The sequence below is a fragment of the Chinchilla lanigera genome, unplaced genomic scaffold (assembly GCF_000276665.1).
Source record: "Chinchilla lanigera isolate Chin_1 unplaced genomic scaffold, ChiLan1.0 scaffold00010, whole genome shotgun sequence".
NCBI lineage: Eukaryota > Metazoa > Chordata > Mammalia > Rodentia > Chinchillidae > Chinchilla > Chinchilla lanigera.
In genome coordinates, this window is record NW_004955411.1 from 6,302,431 (window position 1) to 6,327,935 (window position 25,505).

Sequence of the window (25,505 nt, forward strand, 5' to 3'; positions counted from 1 at the left end):
TAATAGATATTTACTCAAAAATCCTGGTAAACAGTGCAACAAGTCATCCAAAAGTTCATACATCCACACCAAGTAAGTTTCATCCGAGGGATGCAGTAATGTTTCAACATACATAAATCAATAAATGTAACATTTCACATAAACAGAAACAGACAAAATCATTTGATCATCTCAAAAGACCCAGAAGAAACCATTGAACGGCATTCATGATAAAAACCCTAACAGAATAGATATAGGAGGACCTTATCTCACTATGACAAAAGCCATTGATAGCAAACCAATTTCCAACATCATATTAAATGGGGAAAAAAGTGAAAGCTTTCCACATAAAATTAGGAACAAGGCAAGGATATCCACTATCACCACTCCTATTCAATATGGTTCTCAAGACATGTGCCAGAGCATTCAGGCAAGACAAATAGAAAGGTATATGTATATGAAGGGAAAAAGTCAAATTATCATCATTTGCAGATGACCTGATCTTCTACATAGATGACCAATCCCACCAAAAGACTCTAAGCATTAGAGACAAAATTCAGTAGCATAGCAGGATACAAAATCAATACACAAAAATCAGTAGCATTCCTGTGCATCAAAATGAACTCATTGAGAAAGAAATTAGGAAGACAATACCATTCACAAGAACATCAAGGAAAGTTAAATACTTATGAATTAAACTAACCAAGGAGATGAAAGACCTGTGCAACAAAAACTACAGAACTCTCAAAGAGGAGATCAAGAAGATATCAGAACATGGAAAGACTTTACATGTTCCTAAAGAGGCAAAACCAATATTGTCAAAGGGCCACACCTCCAAAACTAGTATACAGTTTTAATGCAATCCCAATCAAAATATCAATAGCATTCCTCATATAACTAAAGAAAATTGGACTTGATATAGAGTCTTTCTTTGTCCCAGCTTAACCTGGGACTCCATTCAGTTATGTCATTTTGAGTTTTACTATCTAATCTCTTTGTAAAATAATTTGTTTTCCTTCAAAATTTAGCATTTGTTTTAATACAGTGCTACCTCGGTCCACAAACTTAATTCATTCCCCAATTCTGGGGAAGGTGGTCATGTTTGTGTTTGTGTAGGGACTGTGGCTGCAGTCATGGGCCTTACCTCATGAGGAGTTAATGAAAAGAAGCAACATTTTGCTGAATACTTCTTTTTGCAAGTCGAATTGTTCATGAACAGGGCATTTGTGAACCAAGGTATTACTGTATTCTCTACCTGAGCTTTTTAGGAAGTCACAGCAATCAGGAACAGAGACATTCTTTCTTTAAAATTACATCAATTTATAGTATTTTATCTTTCTTTATCTCTCTAATGTTAGGTACATAGATTCAAATTAATTACAATCTTTACTTCATAACAGATTCATACTATTGTCCTGCATATGACTACCTAGTTCTCCACACATATGGTAGACTTTTTAAGAATGTATCCTAGAAAAAAATCTACCTTATGAATTTAATACAAATGACATATATTGTATTTACTAGTGTGTCTGTAGGAATTATTGTAGTGCCTGGCTTTCACCAGTGGTCCTGTCGATATACCTTGTGTGTTGGAATGTTTTGCAAATGGCCCTGCTGTTTGGATGAGCATTTATTGGGAGGAAAGATTCTGTTGTCAAAACTTGCTAAGATTCAGACATTAGCTAAAGAGAAAGTAAATTAAAATAAACTTATACTATTGAAGTTGGGTATGGCTGTGAATGGAGAATAAAGCCAGCATATTCAAGGCAACAGTGATAGACTGAACAGAATATTTATTAAATGTGAAAATTTAAAAAATGTATAAAACCCACATTTCATAATGTGATGAAAGCACAACACTGGAAAGAGAGCACACTCGAGGAGCACATCGCCTTTAGCCCACACAATCAGGTTGGGAGGTTAGAGGGAGCACATAATCAGTACTGTACTTTTCAGGTGAGGATATAAAGCTGAGAAATGTTAAGTGGCTTCTAGTAACTGGCAGGTTCAAGACTCACGCTTGGATCAGTCGAACTGCAAAGAGTTTAAGCTTAATGTGTAATGACAAGTTGTCCAGAAATGGCAATATTAAGTCTTCAGAAAACATGAGAAATGTTCTCTTTGGAAATACCTTTCTCATTCAAAATTTTTCCCCGCGAAGAAGGAAGATTGCTATTATAGAAAACCATGTGAGGGTGCATACACTGAACTCTAGAACTTCCTCTGTTTCTGATTCCATTGCCTTATGCTTCCTGACTAACGGAATATCTTTATGAACCCTGCAATGTATACATTTCTGAGCCAGAAAATGGATGCCGTCAGTATTACCTTTCTGTTTGCAAAAGCTGTTTTCTCTGTCTTTTCTTACTTTTTTCTCAGCTTCCTCGGTGGCACTGTTGGTTGCACTGGGTTTCTTTTTCTCTTTCTGGAGTTAGTTGGTGATCTGTGCTGCACTGTCTGTACATATAATCGTCTTTTCACCTGTTGCAGAATTATAGTCGGAGATGCAGTGGATTGGAAATCCCCTGACAGAATTGTCCTTACTTCCTCTTCCTATGAACCACATGAAGCAGAGGTCCTCAATGTGAAGGAGGTGAAGGGCCACCACATTAGGGTCCATGGACGTCTCCAACACCGGCACATCGGTAAGACTTTGGGGTTGCTGGGTCTGCTGGTTAAAAGAAGTGAGTGCTCTGTGAGTACTGGTTTCAGAACCTGCCTAGAGATCTGGCCTCCTATTGCCCTGCAAGGGAAAGGGCACACTTTACTGAAGCCCTGGCTACTGGGTTTGTCTCATGTTTCTTCATTAATTGAAAAATATTTGATTAGTATATGTTTGTGATATGCATTCGGTACATTTGTCACTGGGAATTAGCTTATATACATCTTCACTCTTTTTACCCCCTTACTCTTTCTTTCCTCTCACTTTCTTCTGTCCTATTTCCCCTTTCTTCCCATTTCCATGAAGACTGTCTTTCCTATTTCTTTTATTTTGCTCTTTAAATTACCTATACTTTGGGTTTCCTCATACAAGAGAAATCATACAGTGTTTATCATTCTGTGTGGTTAACTTTCACTCAGCATTTGGTCTCAAAGTGAATCCACTTTCTTACAAAAGGATGCATATCCTTCTTTATGGGTGAGTAATACTCCATTGTGTACATACACCATATTTTCTGCATGCATTTGTGTATTGGTAGGCATATAACCAGCTTTCAAGGTTTAACAGTCAGGAGTTGTGCTGCTGTAAGTGTGGGTGCACTGTATGTATCACTGAAACATGATGTCTTTAATTCTTTTGTTAATCTTATTGCCTAGTTTTTAAATAATACATAGATATGAAGAATTTAAAAATTCATTATGGAAAATATAAGAGGAGAAGGCTTGAAAATTTCACTCAAGGCCACTGGACAATTTTTTGGCAATGCTAGAATAAAACTCAGACACTGAGTTTCCTGGCACACTGGAGCATATAATCCCTTAGAACATAGTAATTATTGAAAAATGATAATTATTGCAAAAATACACTACTAGGTTGACAACTGCTACTATCTCTGGAAATGAGAATTTCAATACTTTTTTAGAAAAAACAAATAAATATTTTATATAATATACTCAATACATATTTACTGTACATAAATACCAAATAAAGACAATCTTCCTGGTCTGGCCCAATAAATAAATCTAAATAGATATAGCTAATTGTAACAAAACTTGTAAGTAAAGGGGTTAGAGAGTACTTTTTTATGTGATGTGTGAGAGGGGTGTGCATATGTTCACCAGGACTGTGTAAAGGTTTTTTGTACATCATAGTTCAAGAATTACACAGCCTGCACACTTCCTGTTTTGTTTTCTCTTTTGACATGGAGTCTTGTGATGTTGCCCTTGTACTTCAGGGTTCAAGTACGCCTCCTGCCTCAGATTCCTGAGTAGCTGGCCTACTGGCATATGCCACGATCCCCAGCTTGATTTCACTTATAAGAATGTGGCACAGAGCTTGGCACAGGGGTACATTGCTGTAAGCCCTGCTACTGTGGAGGCTGAGGTAGGAGGAAGTTTGAGTCCAGTTTGGGCAACTTACTTAGCAAAATCTTGTCTCAAAATAAATTTTTTTTAATAAAGGTCTTAGCATGTAGCTTGGTGTTAGAATATTTATCGAGCATATGAAGTTGTAGGTTCAATCTCTAGTAACAATAAAACAAAAAAATATGGCAGTGAAGAGAGAAATCTTATCAGTCCTTGCCAGTGAAAGCCAATGTGAAATACTAATGGGGTCTGTGAGATGAAGAAGGAGCAAGGTCCTCTTGTTCAGGCTCTGGAACAGAATTCAGGCTGTGGAGCATTTCACAGGCACTGTGCGACGGTGCTGCTGCTGCTTGGCACTGCTCCTTCTTTTCTCTCTCTAATACGTAGCTGCTTCTACTCTGTCACTGCTTTGGCTCTGCTGGGATTCCTCACTCTCAAGAAGGAGCCCATGGACCTGTGTAGCTGAACACCACTGTCTCACACTGACAGGCTTAAGGATGGAGGTTGGGGACCCCAGTAATTGGACAGTTCTGACCCGACTGCTCTGTGCAGTGGCCTGTCCCAGCTCCCACAGTTATTGAGAAGAAATGAATTCTTGCTCAAACACTCACTTTGATCCCAAGGAGAGACAAGTGAACAGATTTTTCATTTCTCAGCTGCCATTTGTAGAGAATGCCTGAGGAAAAGCAGAACTTAGTGTTGGTAGGACTTCCAAAGGGATAGGAATATTTTCATTTGTGAGATGTAGTGGTCCCCAGCTAGCAGTTTCCAAGACAGATTTTTAAAGGTCTTTTCCTCCAACTCCTGTTGCCCCAGGAAGTCCCCATGTCATGGAGGATGGCAGGCGCATTCATTTGGCTGCTGAGGTTGGACTGTTGACCCGGAATATACAAATCCGGTCGGACACATCATGTAGCGGGACACTGCTTGTGGGGTCCTTCAGGAAGTCTCCCACAGAAGAGTTTTCAGGTAAAGAAAAATTTAAGTTCCTAAGCATTACCAATCGGGAACTGTGCATCTGGGGCACTCAGAAATTCCAACTGTGAGAACTTTTACTTATAATGCAAAATATTTAAGTGAATATGGTTCCTTTGTGTTCCAAGATGCTATGAATTTTTAGTTCTAACCTGTGCTTAATTATCAGTGTGATGTTACAATAGTGGACTTGAGATCAGCACATATACACATTTTTACCTCAAAGAAAACATCTTCAGCACATGTAAAGTTGCCTCTGCTTCGAAATCACAGGTGATGTAATGACCATTTGAATTTTACCTCGTTTCTAAATTTCTATTGCTCTTTCCCAGTAGCATGCTAAATCATGCTATAAATTAATGGCTTGAATTTAAATAAAATGATTTCCATATTCTAGCATGCTTTAAGGATCATATCATTTTTTCCCAAGGTTTAGCTCTCTTGGAATGCTGTATTGTTTCTTCAACATTATTCCAAATTTGCTTCTTGATCAGATAGTTTGGGAAAGGGTGTCACTGTAACTCCATCTTAAAAAATGACTGTGTACACAAATACCATGAAAGCTCAAGAAGCCTGGGATAAAAGATCCAGCTACATCTCAGATATATTTAGCAAGGGACGTTTTGTTGGCACATCTCTTTCACCAGGTTGACAAAGGCAATGTTTGGATTTTAAGTTGTAAGTTGTGGTTTCTGTTCTGTAAAATAAGGCCTCTCTCCGTAAGCTCTACCTGAATAAATGTTTGTCAGAGGTGATTTTCCCCACTGGGAGACAACCAGCTATGCTTTGAGGCACTTCTGGTTGTCAGGTCTTGGGAGAGCTTCTGGCATCTAGTGGGTAGATGACAAATATCTTACCATCCACGAGACAGCCACCTATAAGACAGGGCTATCTGGCTCACAATGTCAGTAGTGTTCAGGTGGAAAAATCCTACGTGGAAGACTAAGACAAAGGCTGTGGCTGATCTTACACAAATAAGACTATCCCGCAGTTGATGACCATGGAGATTAAGGAAAGAGAGAGCAACACAAGGTCTCAGCTAGTAGGTCAAGCTGGGATAGGTTACAGGAACAGGACAGAGGCTAGCTACAGTTGGACATGAGGACAATGTTATATCCGCAGCAAGACTGACCTATCATAAATCTCTAATGCTGCTAATCTAGGGCCTTTAAATCTTCCCCAGGGAAAAAGAAGAAACTCTGTGTATTAAATGCATTTTAAGGACCCAAAACTATGCCAGCTTTTACACAGTAAAAATTTTGTCCTATTTAATCTTATTATCTCTGTGAGAGAGATATTTTATATTCCTGTTATAGGAATCAGAATCTATAAGACAGTGTATAACTCCTTCATTAACTTCTGAAATCCTTGAGAATAATGTTGGGTCTTGCATCTCTGTTTTGTAGCATGATGTCTGCCGTATATTAGGTGCTCAATAAATATGAATGGATAAAATCAATGAAGAGGAAGAGAAATCATGTCACTGGCTCAGGCCTAACTGTGAAACTTTTGTTACACAAACTTTTACTTTTGCAATAATTTTATAATATGGAAAACTATATTTTTTTATATAGTATGGAAAACTATATATTTTTCACCCAGTTTCCCCTATTGTTAATGTCTTACGCAAGACTGTTACATTTGTGAAATCTAACAAATAACCATTGTTACATTAATATTAATTAAAGTCATTTTTACATTTCACCAAAATCTCAGTGTTCAAATCCAATTCAACTCTTTTTAAAAAAACTCTTGCTTTTTTTTTAAAAAAATGATATGTGCCAGTGCCCGGATGAGATTGGAAATGCAGGCGTCAGTCTGGGTACATCCACAGGGGCGAATTAGTTATAGAGCTGAAAAGTAGGCCAGGGAAATTCCCACCTTTAAATTGAAAAGGCCGTCATTATCCTCCTTCCTACCAATAACACCCAAAAGGAAGGTTTTCCAGAATTGCAAATTCAAAAGGAAAAATAGAAAAGCATTTACAAACAAAATCATTGTTCTTCATTTAATTCTCTAGGGTATTTTTAAGTATTTACTACCAATTAGTTTTGGTCTTTGGTTAATGTGCATGAAATTAAATTGATCTTGAACAATTTAAAATTATGAATTATAACTATGCAATTATAAGACATTAGGATAATATTGACATGACACCTCAATAAGATGATGAATACTACTCATAATAGAAATTAAACTATATGTGCATAGATTCACTCTTACATTTGTTGCCCATTCTGCCAGGGTTTTATACAAAGGTCTGGTTCAACAGATATTCCAAGTATGTGCCATTGGCAAGGGATATTACCAAATATCTGAAAAATGTTTCATCATCGTGAATATTCTACACCATGTACCAGTGACTCCTCAGTGTCAACTGAGAAATTTAGATAGTAGAAACTCCATTGTTTGGTCATAGTGAAACACAAATGGTCTTTTCCTTTTTTTTCCCACAAGGATTTGCTTCTTTATGGCTGCCATTTTTGAGTGTGCTGGTTTCTCATTTGTGAAAAGGCAGTAGAGGAGGAGAGGGTTTGGGCTGGATCACCACTGAGCTTTAAATACAGTCATTAAAACTGAAATTTAAGCTTCAGATGCATAACAACCCCCTATTTTTTGAGAGGTAGTTGTACACCTTATTATTGTCAGAACCTCAAAAACCTATTACAAAAGAAAGGAATGAAGTCACACGTTGTAACCTACTCAGCGGAGGACACACAACCAATACTGGCACATAGTTATAGCCCAGTTACTTGATTCCAATGCAGAGTTGCTCCCTTTGTACTACAAAGGCTGCTACTCTTGCTAGTATGGCAGCATGGGGTTAGTAGTACAGCTTCTCCTTCATATGTAAGGCCAAGTTCTATCTTGACAATTAGCTCTTTCCTGCCTCAGTTTTCTATCAGTAAAATAAGGATAATATCTTTACATACGTCATAGGATTTTTGTGAAAATTAATGTCATCTATCTATCTATCTATCTATCATCTATCATCTATCTATCTATCTACCTATCTATCTATCATCTATCTGGATTAGAGAAAAGCCTAGCATTTAATAAGCATTATATGAGAATTAGGTATTATTAATTCATATAAATTCACTTATAGTCATATAATTATCTATTTCAGGGGTATATACACTGATGAGTTTGTGTTAATGCATTCTGTAAAGAAGAAAGTACCTGACAACATGCACTTTATTTGTAGGTGCTCTTCAGTTTCTAAATGTGGAAATTTGGAACTTTGGGTCACCATTGTATTCATCCATCGAGTTCACTAATGTATCATTGGGATCTTGGATGTTGTCTTCCACTCTGCACCAAAGCTGTGGTGGGGGCATCCATGCATCTGCCAGCCACGGAATAATTTTAAAAGACAATATAGTGTTTGATACAGCTGGGCACGGCATTGATTTGGAGGGTGAAGCCCATTCTCTCACTAATAACCTTGTAGCTCTTACGACACAGTCAGCATGGTCCACCACTTGGGTGGCAGGGATCAAAGTGAACCAGGCAGATGGCGTCCTCCTCCACGGCAATGTTGTGGCAGGATCAGAGAGACTTGGTTTCCACATTCAGGGACACAAGTGCTCCTCTGAAGTATTTTGGTCTGCCAATGTGGCCCACTCAAACCTTCATGGCCTTCATCTCTATGAGCAGATTGGATCTGACAATTGTACCAGTGTCTCTGGCTTCCTGGCTTTCAAGAATTTTGACTATGGTGCCATGGTACAGGTAGAGAACAGTGTGGAGCTGGAGAACATCACTCTGGTAGACAACTCTGTTGGGCTCTTGGCAGCAGTGTACGTGTCACCTGCTCCCCAGCACTCAAGCAAAGCTGTGCAGATTGTGATTAGGAACTCAGTCATTGTGGGCACCAGCTCTTCCTTTGACTGCATTCTGGACAGAAGGAAGCCTCACTCAGCCAACCTGACCTCTACAGACCGAGCACCGCCCAACCCAAAAGGAGGCCGAGTTGGTATCCTGTGGCCTGTATTCACCTCAGTGCAAAATCAGTGGCCTCGGGAGCCATTTCACAAAGTGAAAAATGGTCGTTCAGTTTCAGGAACCATTAAACTTCAAGGTAGGATACGTGAGTTTATGCAAGTAATGTGGTCTCATATATCTATGCATGGAATTTTTACAAGCATTCTAAAATTATGTCAACAGAAAGTTACAGTGTGGTTTACTGCTTAGTCTTGAGCTGACAACCTGCTGTTATTGATAACCACAATGGTCGTTTATCTACAAATGACGTTGAATGACTCCCTCATATCATTGCCTTATACATTTTGGATTTCATAGAAATTCTTTAACTTGATTATGTGACCGCTCTCTTGGTAGGTGTTAGTTTTCCTGTTATGCAAGAGAGGAGAGTGAGATACATAAATTGTGCCTCATGTGAGGTTACCTAGAAGCTTTTTGAGCATCTAGGGCTACAATCAAAGTTTTACCACACTTTGTGTAGTTGATTTGCTATCAGATCCTTTTTATGGTACTAAATTCACCCCTCAGTCCTTCCTCATTCCAGTCTACCTGAGAGTTGGAAGATGGGTTGATTGTGTAAAATGAAAGGATTTTGATCAAATCTTTGATGAAAAATGTTGCTCTGAAGTCTTTAATGTGTTAAAATTCTCTTTTCTTTTGCATACAATGTCCATGTATTGAAAAATACAGATATTTTATATCAAGATTTATGTAAAATCTTGTACTATCCTGGATAACACATACTAACCCTTGAACATACAGTATAAGAATATTTAGTTGTATAAATTTGTGACTGGTGGTTTACATGATGTAATATAGTGATACATTTTTTAAAATTTCAGATGTCACTTTTTCAAGTTTTGTGAAAAGTTGCTATAGCAATGACCTGGATATCTGCATCCTGACAAATTCAGAGAGTACTGGAATGGTTCACCCAATAATAGCAGAGAGGACCAGGATGCTCAAGATGAGAGATAGGAACAAGTTCTATTTTCCTCCATTGCACCCAAGGTACCACTTTTAGTATTGATAAAAAGCCGTATTTATGAAACGTTTGGTATATCTTTAAGTTCCTAAACATTTTAAAAATAAAGTAATAAAAGTAAGAGCTTGTATAATGGCCCTGAGCATTTACCCTTCCTGTATTCATGCTAATATGGCTTGGCCCTAATCATTTACTCTTCCTACATTTATGCTTGTATGGCTTGTATATAGATGTCTCCCCAAAGCCTCATGCACTCTTAGGTAGAGCTTTTCAGAGCTGGCTGGACTTAGAACATGTGATACTGGGACTAAGGGTGTCTGGTACTAAATTAGTCCACTGATTGGAATTAGCATAGTGTTGGGTGTGGGTCGTATTGGTCAATAGGCTTTTAGCCTGGATGCAGTAGACAGTAAAGGGAAAGAGAAGGCAGACTTACTGCTTCTGCTGCTTGGTACTTTGCTATCTCCTGGCTGCCCTACCATGGACTGTTTCTCCTCTGTGATAACCTTCTGCCATGCCACCCTACCTTGGAGTTAGTGGACACAGACTGAAACCTCTACAAAGCGTGAGCTGAAATAAACTTTTCCTCCTTTTACTTTGAGTGTCTTGTATTTTGTCACAGCAACAAGAAAAGTAACTAAAAGTAACTAAAAGTAACTAAAACTAAAAATGTCTTTTTATGTGATTTTTTTGAAGTATCTTTTGCAAAGAAGCAGAGGCTATTTTTCTTCCAGTTGAGTCTGAACTGGACCAACTGACTTTGGATAGCACAAGGGCAGAAGTTATAGAATAAGAGTCCACTGACATCTTTTCTCTTCATTATACTTTTAGCTGATATTTTCAAAGTCACTGGAAAGGGATCCACACTGTTTCTTCCTCTGTCATGGAGAACAGTGTCCCTGGCTGTCTGAAGGGGCACTGGGACCCCTGCAGAGTGTGAATAAAGAAAGAAATGTGTGTCTGTTGCCAGGACCTTGGAAGCTACACAACAAGGCATGGATAGATGTTGGCACTCAGACCAGGTGTAACTACTGTTCTTGGACATAGGACCTGAGAGCTTTATTTAAGGATATGAAAACTACATATGCAATCTTTTTCCTTAAAAGAGTGGGGACATGAGAAGCAGGGAGAATGGGTTACTTACATTTTCCCACGAGATTGGAGAAACTACTTTAATTCTCTAATGACCCTCCTCATCCCCAGTTAGGAAGTTTATGTGTTTGCTATAACACAACCCAACCTAGCCTGTTTCTGATGCCCACTCCTGGACCATTTTAGGTACCTCAACACAGATACATATGCAGTTTGTATTGTTCTCTCACTTTCCTTCTGTGGAAAGGAAATTCCTTCTGTATTGTTCTCTCAATTTCCTTCTTCCTTTCTCACTGTCCAGTTTTCTGTGTCTTCCTGTCTTACCTGTAGGCTGCAAAGCTGCATGTCTTAGTCAGTTTATGGACCTTTGACAAAATACCACAGATTAGATAATTGGTAAAGACCAGAGATTTATTTCTTATAGTTCAGGAATCTGGAGATCAAGGAATTAGCATTATTGGTGTCTTGAGAGGCTTGGTTTCTGCTTCATCAGTCTCAGGGGAGAAAAAACACTTTATCCTCACATAGTAAAATGGAGATATGGGAAAAGAATACTTCCCCCAATATCGAACCCTTTTATAAGGATGCTGATCCCATTTTTGAGTACTCTACACTCAGGACCTTCTCATCTCCCCAAATCAAATCATACCTCTTAATACTTTTGCATTGGTATTAAGTTTTAACATTTATTTTGGAGGAGCACTGTCATTCAAACTATAGCGTTACATGATATTACTGTTTGACTCTTTGTACTATTAATACCTAATAAGTGGTTGGCACACAAAAATATTTAATATTATTACTAGTGATACCTAAAACTATTAGGTCAGGATAAATCAAATAAATTCTCTGTTACCTACATAATCTTGTTTATATATCCCACTTGACTCTACATTTTATGAAAGCTGGGACCGTGTGAATCAACATCACCACTGCATCTCCCAACCTGTCAGTAGCAGGTTTTTCAACAGATATTTGTTGAATAAGAATATCTCTTTTTACTTTGTCCACAGCACACACATAACTGTTATTTATTGTGGTAGTCTTAAAGTACTGCAAAGCCATGGAATTCCATAAAAAATATTAAATTGTATTTATCAGATATTGGAATCAAGAACATTTTATCATTATTTATTCCTTAGAAAATCAGCAATCTATATGACTTGTATATCTAGATATCAAGAGTATTTGGTTAATAAAATTGTCTTTTTTATAGACCATATAACTGGGAAATAATTATTTCACACTTAGGTAACACATGCTTAATAAAATTCTGTTGAATTTATTTTCTATAAAATCAGCACTACCAGTATATTTTCTTCTTTCTGCCTGTCATGATGTGAAAGAGTTGCTTTCTTCATAGGTCATAATGTGAAAGAGTTGCTTTCTTCATAGGAAAGACTTAGAAAGAGTGATCTGCTCTGAATCAGATTGTGAAAATCCAAGAAAATATCTCTTCAAGGACCTGGATGGCACAGCACTGGGTCTACCCCCACCAGTTTCTGTATTTCCTAAAACTGAGGCAGAATGGACTGGATCCTTCTTCAACACAGGTCAGTGGTATCATGTCTGACTCCTGTAGAGGCTATGCTTGTGAAGGAGGTGGTTTGGCTGGGTTATCTGATGGAAATAAAATATACTGGATGGGAACTGAGTTCTAGAGTCGGAGTCCCTGCTGTGCTGTGAAATCACACATATCACGGGAAATCTGAGTCCTGAAGAGATGGTATGACATTACTGTGGTTCCTACTGTTAACTGTTTGTGTCTTTGGGAAGCTGGATATTGCCATCACCCAGCTCTGCACGCAAATAGGAGAACTGTACTCTTGCTAGCTTGGTCTTCTAGACCTGAGGCAGCACTGAAGCTCAGCCTTTCACAGTGTGTGCCCTGAAACAAGTTGTGATGGTTTGTGTCTGGGTGTTTTCCCGCAAAGCCTCATGCAGTCATGGGGTGGGCTTCTGGAGCTTATGATTGATCCAAGGTCAAGTGTTGGAATGATGGATGTGAGTGCTGCACCTGCCCTGGGGCAGGTACTTTGCATACAATGTAAGGGAGGGGAAGAGGCTGCTTGCCACTGCTCCTCCCATTTTGCTCTTGCTGCTTTTGCTATCTTCAGCCGCCATGAACAGTTGCCCTCTGCCATGTGCCACCCTGACTTGGAGCCAGCTGAGTACGGACTGAAACCTCCACAGACTGTGAGCTAAATAAACCTTTCCTTCCTTAATTTTGGGTATCAGGTATTTTGTCTCAGCAACAAGAGAAAACTAAGACACAAGCCCAACTGGCCCCTGAGCCTACCTGTCTTTTCTCTCAGGCTTAAATGCTCTCCTAACTCTGGAAAGTGTGGTAAGGTAAATGCCATGAGGTTGTTTCCCTTTTCTCTAACTGTCCCTTGAGCTGTGCTATTTCAAAACTCTTTATTCTTCTTGTTTGTGCAACCAAAGACCTGTTGCATGTCATTTTTTTGTGCTGGGTCCCTAGAAATGAATTGTCTCTCTATTTCTACTAACAGTGTGACTTGAATTCAGCTAGAACATGCTGCAGGCAAATCTTAAGAATTTTCCCCACTGTCTCCCTGAATCATTGTATGATTCTTTTCAGATTTCTTTTCTTATGTACCTTAAGGTCTGAATGTGTGACCATCCCAGGATATACCCACAGAGTATTTTCCTTCTTTCCCTAATTTTGTATTGTCAGGGAAAGTTTGAAATACCATGCAGTGCTGATGATTTTTATCACCAGCCCAGACTTGATCCTAAAATTTAATTTAATACATCCACCTGACTATACCAAGAGGTATTTTAGGCATATCAGACTCAACCTGTCCTCACCTGACTCTCTGTATCTGCCCCTACCTACAATTTATTTCTTGCCTAATGATGCCTACTTCAGTAATTGATACCACCATTCATAAGTTGGGAAAAACTCCTAGGGAGGATTCTTTGGTTTTCTTTTCTCTAACCCATACTCTTAAACTTTCATTCCCTCCCCCACCACAAGTTTCCTCTAGCTATCATCATCTTTCACCTGGCAAGAGAAAATCCTCCTCAGTGACCTCCTTTTTTCATCCTGGTATTCTGCAGTCTATTCTTCACACAATAGCCAGGTTGATCTTTTCACCTTTTCCATAGATTTCCATCTGCTCAGAAGGAAAGCCAAACTGTGAGCCTACAAGACTTGTAGCATTAAGCTCGTACCTTTACTTTCTCATCTCTTGTGATATCCCCTTTATTTACATATCATGATGTTATTCTTACTTTAACCTGAAAAGCTTATCCCTACCTTAGTCTCTGCACTCTATTTCCTCTATTATTACTTCTTTGAGACCTGATTCTTTCTGTTCAAATAATGATTCCTCAGAGAAGCCATACTGACCATTCATCTAAAATAATTATTGTCCATTATTTTCTAGCTCCACTTTGCCTGTTCTATTTTTTGTCAGAGCCCTATTATTTGCTATTGTATTATACACATGACAGCTTACTTGATGACTTACTGTCCACCCCTTTAGAAACTTGATAAAGACTGAAATTTTGTGCTGCTAACTGAGGTATACTTGGGAAGATGCTCAATAAATGTTGGTTGATTGGTTGATCAAACAAAGTCATTACATATACCAGGGAGAATATTATTGCAATCTGTTCCAAGTCGTTCCAGTGCATGGAGAAGGAAATAGGGCCTTTAACCTACTTGTTTAAGGAGTTAGGTCTGATATGGAACCCTGAAATTCAGATAGCTCTAGCTACCTTTTTATTTCCATCTTTCTTCTATATGAACTACTGCTTCAATATAGCATTTGGCATTTAGTTCTTTTTTATATACAATTTTTTGGATTACTATAAAATTTCTCACTTAAACAGTTATACTTCTGCCTTGCTCTCACATTTTTCTATATGTTGAAAGCATTATCTTTGCAATAGAGAGACAAGTTATGGGGACTGTAGCATAGGCTTTAAAGTTATGCAGAGTGCATATAAATTCTGAGTAAATATTCATTTTGATATATTGATTACATCTGTGGAAGAAAATAGTAAATAGATTTTTGCATAGAAAAATGAAATCCAGAGACACATTTAAGATTCATATATATTTGGAAAATATATGGTGAAAAGTAAAATCAAACAAAAATAAAAATATGATAGACAACTCCTCTTCTATTTCCTCTTACATCTACTCAAATAGTTTTTCTATAGTAAGATTTTTCCATAGGGTTGAAGAATTATCCCACCATCATATGTGTTTATACTACTGGGAAAGCATCCTCACATGAATAATTATGGTTTTTTCTGAACTTGATATTTGATGAGAATCAATTTCTGTGAAATCCACAACAAAGGATATTTTCCCTGGCATATTTAATATAAATTATGGCTCATCTTAATGTAAAAGGTTAAAGGACTGAAGATGGGGTCTTATTTTGGGTTAATGCAGAAGCAGACCCTGATACAAAGCTTAGAATCCAACTAGTTTAGGTGAGGGATGATCCTAGGAAACACCAGTAGGGAACTGGGAAATGAGATTGGGAAAGAAATAAAGCTGAAAATGATCTGTCGTAAAGTTGGTTATTACCATGGAAGCTGAAGCCCAACTCTGACAGGGAACTCTGGAAGACCATTATTCTACTTGATCCCAACCAAGCCATGAGGGAGCTAGTGTATGTAGAGGTTGTGTCCCTGCTCACTATGGACTGAGAGGTGCTTCAGGGTACGTGAGCTCTTCAGCACTTTGACTCACCGTCAGTGCAGGCCAAGGGTGCTCTTTCTGTAGCCAGAAGGAAAAAAATGCTTTCCCAGCAGGAAGCCGTAGGTTTTTGCAGTAGAATTTTTGGGTGTGTGAAGGTGGGTGCCCCAAACATATGGGTATAGCACTGAAAACATGTGTTTCAAATAGAATTCTCAAATGTCAGTCAAATGCTCCATGTTTAAATCATAAGAACATTCTTTTGATGAACTTTTAGATGGCTGCTTACCATGTGATATAATACATTATTTATGCACACATATGCTCTTGCTGCTGCTTGCAATGCCGGTATTTTTGATTGTTCTCAGCTCTCTGCATTGGCTGTGAAACATGACTCAATGGTAAAACTCTGGAGTGTAATATAATAGTACATGCCATTTACTATCAAGTGTTTGGACAAACACATTGTATGTGAATGGCTGGGTGTATAGGTGAAGGTGTATATGACTGACTGCCTAGACCAGGTCCTGAAGTTTGTAAAATTTTTAAATGTTATAATGTTGTTATAGGTGCAAACTGCACAAATTCCCATAATCTCTTGTTTACTGCACTGAAAATGCAATCCGTGTCCTCTTGTAGTGAGGAGACAGCACAGAATAAATGGTGCCTTCTGGGTGCTTACCAGTTGTAGTGCTTTCCTTTGATTTCCAAAGTGTGAGTAAATCCCTCCTTCCCTAACGCAAAGCTTATTTATTTTTAAACCATTTTCTCTTAGTTGAGTCCCAGTTTCTGACCACAAACTGGTACACAGAAAACCCCACAAGTTTAATCTTAAGAGAGTTAATGTCTGCTCTGTATTTTACCCACTCCATACAAAAACCTATGATGTTTTGCAAACCAGAAAAAATAAATGCAGGGAATATGAAAATGGAAACCACTAGAACTAAACCTCGCATGTATCCTAAAGTCATCCTGTTTGACGCATGGGGTTGTCTTTTCTCTACTGTATTAACAAATCTCTCCAAGCAATTTGGAGACCATTGCCTTTGGAGGTTTATTTTTAATTTTGGATAAAAGATTTTATTTGCACAAAAAATCACACAAAACTTCCCACTCAGCCATATCTCCACAGTTCCAAGCATATTGCCCTGCAGTCTGGCATCAGGAGTGAAAACCATCCCTGTGGATCAGCTGGAAAGAGTACTGTACTGGGCGCTTTGCTATCTGTGTGGTGCAGGGTGTGTAGCCAGGGGAAAAGCGAACTGTTAATTTTGCTTTAGACCTGTCCCTAAGTTTGCATTGTCAGCCAACTTTGAAAAATGCATGGCAGTGCAGTGTAAGGCAGCTAATCCCAAGTAGGCGACCCTCTGGGAACTATTTATATTTTATTATAGAAAGGATTTGTTTTGATTATGGAGGCATCTGATGATCTGAAAATCCAAAATCATTTAGATAAAACAAAGTTTTGAAATTAATATTCCACTTAGTTGGGATATTAATAGCAGGCCAGGTTTCCATTCTGGCCTCTAACTCATTCCCCATCTGTCTCTGGTCAGAGATGAGGGTGTCACAGTCACATTACGGAGGGGTTCACACACAAGAAGGATCAGCGGTGCTGCGAGGGGGCTGAGCGGAATCGGAGATGTCATTCTGATGGCATTTTACATTTTCTCAGCCACGCCGGAGAAAGTAGGAGGGAGGGAAAACGGAAGTTGGCATGATTGAACACCCTTTGCGTGTTAAGAGCAAGAGCTGAGAGTTTTCTTTGTTGAGCACCTGTGTTTTGCCCATCTTCATAAGCATGGAGACTGTAGGATTGAGCAAGACAACATCCGGGCTTTCATGGAGCTGTTGTTTCAGTAGGGAGACATAATCAAGTCATAGTAGAGATGAGAGAGATGAAGAAAATAATGTTTTGGTTTGCAGAGGTAGTTCGAAGTGTGCGTGTGTGCATGTGTGTGCATGTGTGAGTGCATGCGTGCATGTGTGCATGTGTGCTTGCATGTGTGCGTGCGTGCGTGTGTGTGTGTGTGTATGGGACTGCTCTTTGAAATAGAGCTGCGAGGGATGGAGTGTGGATCAGAGGCACAAGAGCCTGCCTGAAATACAGCTGCATTAAGAACTGCATGGGAAGTGAGGACACAAGACAGTGAGGAGACTGCAGGGAGGACCAGCCGAACTAAACCAGGGGCTCTGAGATCAGGATGGGCTTTGCATGTTTGCGGCCGGGTGGGAAGGAACCCGGTGTGAGCTGAGTGCAGTTAGTGACAGGGGGAGCTGCAGGGAGACAGAAGCAAGTTCTGCTATTGTCCAAGTTTACGTTTTATTAAAATTCATTATTTTAATCTTATGTATTTAATGTGCAGCATGATGTTTTAATGTATATCGTGAAACGGTCTAGGGAAGTAAATTAACGTCCATTAGCTCAGTTACTCTCCGCCTTTTTTGTTGTTAGCAAGAGCATCTGAAATCGCCATTCAGCAAAAATCTCGAATATAGGTCAATATTATTAGCTATAGCCTGCATGTTTTACCTGAGCTCTCTAGACTAATTCGCCCAACATGCCCGCAAATTTATGTCCTTGAGTTACTGTACATCTCCTCATTTCCTTCCTCCTCTCTCCTCTGTCCCCGAGGACACCATTTTATTCTCTGTTTCCATGGGTTGTGTTGCACTGCTTAAGAAAGGTGGTGACAGGATTTTACCTACTCTCTGTAAAGGTCAGACCATCTGCTGTGGCGACAGGAGAAGCATGGCCATAGGGGCTTCCTAGGCCGAGAAACAGGGGCTTCAAGAGGGGTTACTGTAGGAGTGGTCACGGACCTGCACTGGCCCGCACACTTTTGATGCCAGTCTGCAGAGAGATGATTAAGTAATTTAACACAGAAACATAGTGACTTGACAGTAATGTTATGTCTATTGGATCTAATTAATAAAACGTGTATGTCTACTTTGTACAATAATATGCAATATATTTTTAAAAATATGGGTTTCCAATGCACAGAAAATTTTAAAACAAAATAAAAACTTCCCATTTTCCTGACAGTGTTTCTTTATGATATAGTGAGGACAGTGGGTCTAGGGCTGACTTAAAAATCACCCAGGGCATTAAACGTTCATTTGAATGTGGGAGGATTTTGAATCAATACAGACCTGTCAAGTTTTACTCAAACATTTACACACACAAATAAGTCTCTTTAAGTGATTCTGCTGTGTTAGGATTGCAAATCATTGCTATAGAATTATACACTCCCCTTTAAGTAAATAAATGAGATTTTAGAATGGCAATGCTTTTTAAATTAAAAATGGGCAGTTTTAACTTCTTATGAATACTGAAGAATTAGCTCTCTCTGCCAGATACCAACAGACATAAACATACTTGCTTAGATGTACGTTGGGTATGTTTCAGAAAGAGAAAAGGACATTAAAAAGATACAGGAGTATTTACAGCCTAAATTAAGCCTTTGAATAAAAAGAATAGATTCAATCTTTATTTTTATTGTGTATCACTTGAGTATTTTACTGAGTTTAATGACCTTAAAATATCACTTTCATAACATATCGCTGGATAAAAATGGGTTGGATACTAAGTTTATTTTTCACATTTCACATTGAATTATTATATTAAAAATTAAATTCATGATAAGCTTTTCCCACACTTTCCTTGACATTACTCTCAGCAAATTCCTGCAGTCTGAGCAGGACTTCTGACCAAATCCACCTTCAGGGCAAGTGATAGTTTCTCATTCTTTACCATGAGTGCGTAAGAAATATTTTTCAAGTTGTGCCACTTTTCTCAGACACTTCTCAAAGAAGAAAGTTATAAACCATTATGGAGACCTTAAAAATGACTCAGCTCGAATCAAAAGTAGAAGATTAGGTTGATAAAAGAGAAAGTAAGGTTGGCGTTTGACTGTCAGAATGTACAGTGGTGAAGTGGCTCTGAGTTACGGGAGAGCAGAAGTTACTGGAGACGGAACGCTCAGCCCTTAACAGGCGGAGAGTGGCTAGCGTTTCCTCAACTTTGTTGCTGGATCTCAAAATGTGTCTTTGCTCTAAGCTTCCTGGCCTCCTGTTTCTTTCCATTTGTCCTGAGAGTGACAGCAAGATGGTATTAAAAACGGGAGAATGGAGAGGGAGGGAGAAAATGAGAGGACAGAATGGAGAGAGGAAATGGTTGTTAGAAAATTTGCCGATATCCGTGCTTGCGGAGGTCTTTTTCTTCTAGCTAGAGGGGGAAATACCATTCTCTTTCCCAAGCAATTATGGGCCCCAAAGATTGAAACTTGGTATATAGCTCTTTAATCTCAGCAGATATTTATGGTTAAACATTAGACTTTTAGGATTCCAGATGTCAGGGTATTAAAATATAAAGACACAGTGGTATCTCAGAAAATATTAGACTCTTAGGGATATGTGGCTGCAAGTGATTTTTATTCCAAGAAGAAGAGATAAGCCTTCTCGTCGTACTTTGTAAGACCCAAAGAGCAACTTTCCTCCACTATATTTTTTCCCTGTTCCAGGACTTGCCTAGTTGCTAGGTAGTGAGTGGCATAATAATATCTGTTTGCTCTCTGGATTAGACGATGTTGTGGCTTGGAATGATTGCTATGCATGGTTTGCAAGGAATAATGTAAGAAGGCCAGTGATCCATAGCGAGGATTTCTTTTGCATTTCCTCAATCCAAATGGTTCATTACTGTGATTGTCTTGCTCCTAAAATCTTCCCTTAACAACCACACCTCACACTTAAGTAGTGACTGTGTTCCTGGCTCATTGAAAACCCTTCTATGAATTATCTAATTTAATGGCATTAGCAGGAAGTTTCCTGTGACATACATATTCCTTTGGGCTCCATTTTATAGATGTAGAAATGGACGAGGACAGCTAATTTATTCAAGTCATACCGATAATTAGCAAAGCATTCAGGACTCCATTATGTCCTTACAACTATGCTATACCCAGAACCTACTGCTTGATTTTCTCCCCCTTCTTTCTGTACATTCTTTGGTGTTAGCTCTGTTAGAGCTGTCACACTTTTCACAAAGCTCAGTCCACACAGAACCAAACAAACCAAGACCATGCAATTATCCCAGCAATTATCCACCCCAAAATATAACAGTAGTTACCACTCCAGATGTGCCAGTCATTATGCTCCTTAGTTTATGAACATTCTCATTTCTCTTTACCACAACCTTATCATGTGGGGAGTTATTCCCTTTAAGCATTTGGGGAAATAGGGTTTTAGAGAAGTTAACTAATTTTTCCTGGTCCCGCAAATAGAATGTGCAGAACCAAAATGTAAATCTGTTTTTATCTGACTCTGAAGTTTGGGCTTGTAACTGCCTCTAGATAATCATCATGTGGTCTGGATCATTTGATGCAACTCTGTAAAGATGTAATTAACCACACAATTCACATACTCCAGTAGGTAGCAAACAGATTTTATACTTTAAAAATAATTATCAATTACTTCAGTATTTTTAAAAGGCAATGTTATGACAACTGTAAAAGCCTTATTTAGTTTCTTTTCTTCATATGTACAATACCAATATGTACTTACAGCCATTTCTCCAGGTAAAAAGTAAACATATCGCATCACATTGTGGTGACAGTGACTAGTCACTTTGGTCAAAAGATGATATTTTATTTTGGCTACACTTTTTCCCTCAGGGAGCTAATACTGGTTTATTTTTCAAAGTAGTATTTATCAAGTACCCAGTGAGAGCAAGGTGCCCTGCACTGTTAGGCTATACAAGTGGGGCTGTCAAAGTGGATAAGAGACATTCTTGTCCTCATACAAGGAGGAGGAGTGCTGTCATGAGTGGAGGAAGAGAGTTGGTAGAAAAGTTGCACAGAACACACTGAAATCGCATGGAGTTGGGAGTGTGGGCAAAGTCACCAGGAAGGAGGTTGAATTTTCCATGAGTGTAGAGCTATAGGTAAAGCTTTGGAGAAGCTTATACAAAAAGCAAGGCGAAGACAGTGTGTTTAGACATAGGAAACATAGGTTTGTGGCTTCTGTAATGCACCGTAGCACCTGCCCTGTGAAATGCTTGCTGGCTTCCACACCCAGTGCAGAGCTTTGCCTCCTGGTGACCCTCCTTTACCTGTCTGTCACTCCACTCCCATTTGTCAGGGTTTTCTGCCACCATTGTTCAAATCTACCTTCTTCTTCAGGCTGTGACTACCTTGGAGGCAAACAGTTTGAATTTTTAGCAAAATTCCTAGAATGTAATAAGCATGCAGTATTTTTATTGATTTAGTGAATAAATGAGTACAAAAGTAAAAAATGCAAAGTGTATTTCATAGATTTAAGAAGTGCATTTTTGAGCATTTTCAAAGACAGTACCTCAACTCATGAAACTCTAGAGATTGTGAAAAATATGGTCATGGTTAAATAAATTTTGGGCTCTTTATCTACTATTTGGGGATTCTGTGTATAAAGTGAAATATTAAAGAGTCTAAGTTCAATTAAATTTAAAAATATTTACTTTTATGTTATTCCACATTTCTTAGACTTTTTAAGTGTAGAATAAATTTTAAGATTACACATTAGTATCCCTTGGAATAAGTGAACTTCAGAAAAATATTTGGGAACTGTAACCTCATATTAATACCTTAGTCCACAGGAATACATGCTGATTGGAGAGAGATTATGATTGTAGCACTTTTGATTTATATGGTCCCTTGAAGATCGATAGATTCATTCCTCATCTAATGTATATAGGGCTTCTGTCTTCAATTTTCTCAGAAAGTGGGAATTCATTTACTTATAATACTGCCTAGTATATTTTGAATAATTTGTTGGGCTTTTCCTGCCATGACTTTTATCCTGTGACCTAGTTTGCCTTCTAGCATGACAAAGCCTAATTCTTTCTATACTAGAAACTTTCACATAGACAGTAAGATAGTGATCTTATAAATGATCAGTAAACCGCTTTCAGTCATAGACAGTCTAAATCCTTCATCCTCAGCAATATATGACATGTTATCTTTAGTTCTTCAATTTTATTAGTGCATGTTAATATATAAGGGCAGGGTTTATTTTGGGAAGTTGGTACGTGCATTTAACATATTCTAGTCAGTTTCAGTACTATTCCCTCTTCCCTCCTCTTGCTGTTCCTTGCCTTCACCTCTGAAAGTCTGTCCCCTGGTTTTCTGTCATCTCTACTGTCAGTCTACATGCATATGTTTCTCATATGAGAAAAAAAATACATGATATTTAACTTTCTGAGTCTGACTAATTTTATTTAAACAATCATTTCTAGTTCCATCCATTTTACTGAAAATAACATGATATGATATATACAATATATAATATATAACATGTAATATATAATATATAGTATTTTATTTACTCCCTTATTCATGGCTGCCTATTTCTACAGCATAGTTATTTTGAATTTCACTGCTATAGATATGGGTATGCATATGTCACTATAGTATGCAGTATTTAGTTCTTTCAGGGATATGCCCTAAAGTGGCCTAGCTGGGTCTCAAGGCATTTCTATGTTTAGCCCTGTGAGGAATTTTTATACTGATTTCCACCAAAAATGTAATCAGACCTTCATATTTTAGAATAGGTTTTAAAATTTTTTGGTAAAATGCATATAATGCAAAATTTACCATTTTAACCATTTTAAGTGTATAGTTCAGTTGTATTAAATACATTCGTAATGTTGTGGAACCATCTCTGTTAGTCACCTCTGTAATCTCTTCATCTAATAAACGGAAGTTCCGTACCCTTGCAGCAATAAGTTTCTGTTCCCCTTTTGTCTTAGTCCCTTACAACTACCATTCTACTTTGTGTCTATGATTTTGACTACCCTAAGTACCTTACATAAATAGGATTACACAGTATCTTTTCTGTGAGTGGCTTCTTTCACTTAGAAGATTGTTTCTAAGGTTCAACCATGTTGTAGTGTATCACAGAATTTCTTTCCCTCTTACAGCTGAATAACATTCTGTTGCATGGATATACCACATTTTATTTATTCATTCATGTGTCTGTGTGCCTTAAAGTGATTTCCACATTGTAGCTCTTATGGATAATTCTTCTGTTCACATCAACATAAAAAATCTCTAAGAGATTTTACTTTTTCTTTGTTTTGTTTATACAGCTAGTAGATCATGTGGTGAATCTGTTTTTAACTTTCTGGAGAAACATCATATTCTTTTCCCCATAACGGTAAACATTTTACATTCCAGCTAATAGAATACATTGCTTTCAGTTTGTGCACGTCCTTACCAGAGTTTATTGCTTTTCTCCTTTCCTCCTTCCTTCCTTCTACTCTTCTTCCTTCTATTCTTCTTCCTTCCTTCCTCTCTGCTTTTCATTTTTCTTTTTTTCTTTCATAGCAGCAGTTCTAGTGAGTGTGAAGTAGAATCTCATTGTAGTTTGTATTGGATCTGTCTAATAATTAATTGTGCTGAGCATCTCTTCATGCAATCATTGGCCATTCATATACCTTCTTTGGCAAAATGTTTATTCAAGATTCTTGCCAATTTTTGAATTTTGGCTTTGTTGGTGAGTTTTGAGAGTTCTTTATAATATATGTGATGGATATTAAACTTTTATCAGATATATAATTTGTGAGTATTTCCCTAATTCTGTCATTTGGCTTCTCTTATTTTGTTGGCAGGGTTTTTTTGTGTGAATATTTTTTTAAAAATCATAAAGGATTTGCTTATGTGTGATGTAAAAATGAATGATAGTTTATAATTTGAACTTAATCATTGAAAGTATACTAGAAATGGGTATATTGATAGAATAAATTTTTTCCAAAAGTCAGAATCAGTATGTTGATCTTTACCCCAAAGGGTAGAAATAAGAACTATTACCCTCAAAGCAGAATTGCTCAATAGAAATATAATGCATGTCACAGGTAAAATTTAAGTTTTTTGGTAGTTAGACTGAAAGAAAGTAATAACGTGAAAAGAAGCAGATGAAATCAAATTCAATAATATATGTTACTTATCTCAATATATACAGAATATTTAAAATGAAATAAATATAAAAATTGATATGCTGTATTTTGTATTGTTTCTCTCATAATATGAACTTTGCTATCTCTTTTATAGGTACAAATAGAGCAATTCATAAAATGTATTTTCATAAGAAATATTTGCTCTGCATCTAGATTGCATAAAACCTTATCTTTGAGGAAGATTTGTATTCATAAGTTGTTTCAAATATACCTAAACATATCTAATAACTATATGATGCTTTACATTTCAAATTATAACTATTTAAAATGATATACAATTTAAAATTTTGTTCCTCTGTGTACACATTTTATCAGCTAAGTGGCTACATATAGCTGCAGCTACCATGTGGTCGCATTTCTTCCCTTGTGATATATGTTAAAGAACTGGTATATTTTGCACCTATGTATTAGATCCTATTCATTGCTGTTAAATATAATTTTTATTAGTAAGTGGTCATCACATGCAACTCAGTATTAGAAAGTAGTCACCAAGAACTCATCTGGGGGGTTCCTGATTGGTTCTGGGCATCCACTTCAGACAATTAAAGAAAGGTGTTTTCCCAGCCTTGGATCATCTCTCATTACCAGCACCTACTATTGAGATACTCATTCCTCTGAACAAAGGATCAAAGTTTTCTGAAATGGAATTTTATTATCCATGTTAGTAGTTCTTTATGAGAAGGCTACTCATAGTTCGAAGTTTCGCCGAATGAGAAGAAGTAATATCAGTGTTCCACAAAAAGAAGTTTGTTTTAAAAATACCTGTATGTAAATGAAATTATTCTTCT

At 37.7% G+C, this 25,505-nt stretch overlaps 1 protein-coding gene across 1 annotated transcript in view; it reads left to right on the forward strand.

Annotated features, from left to right (window-relative positions):
- Pkhd1 (polycystic kidney and hepatic disease 1 (autosomal recessive)) overlaps positions 1–25,505 on the forward strand; it is a gene marked incomplete in the record, with an annotated part of 446,270 nt that overhangs the window by 314,331 nt on the left and 106,434 nt on the right. The window contains 5 exon segments of the mRNA XM_013510899.1: positions 2,473–2,627; positions 4,825–4,977; positions 8,192–9,067; positions 9,813–9,981; positions 12,443–12,600. Coding sequence (XP_013366353.1) covers positions 2,473–2,627; positions 4,825–4,977; positions 8,192–9,067; positions 9,813–9,981; positions 12,443–12,600 — 1,511 coding nt within the window.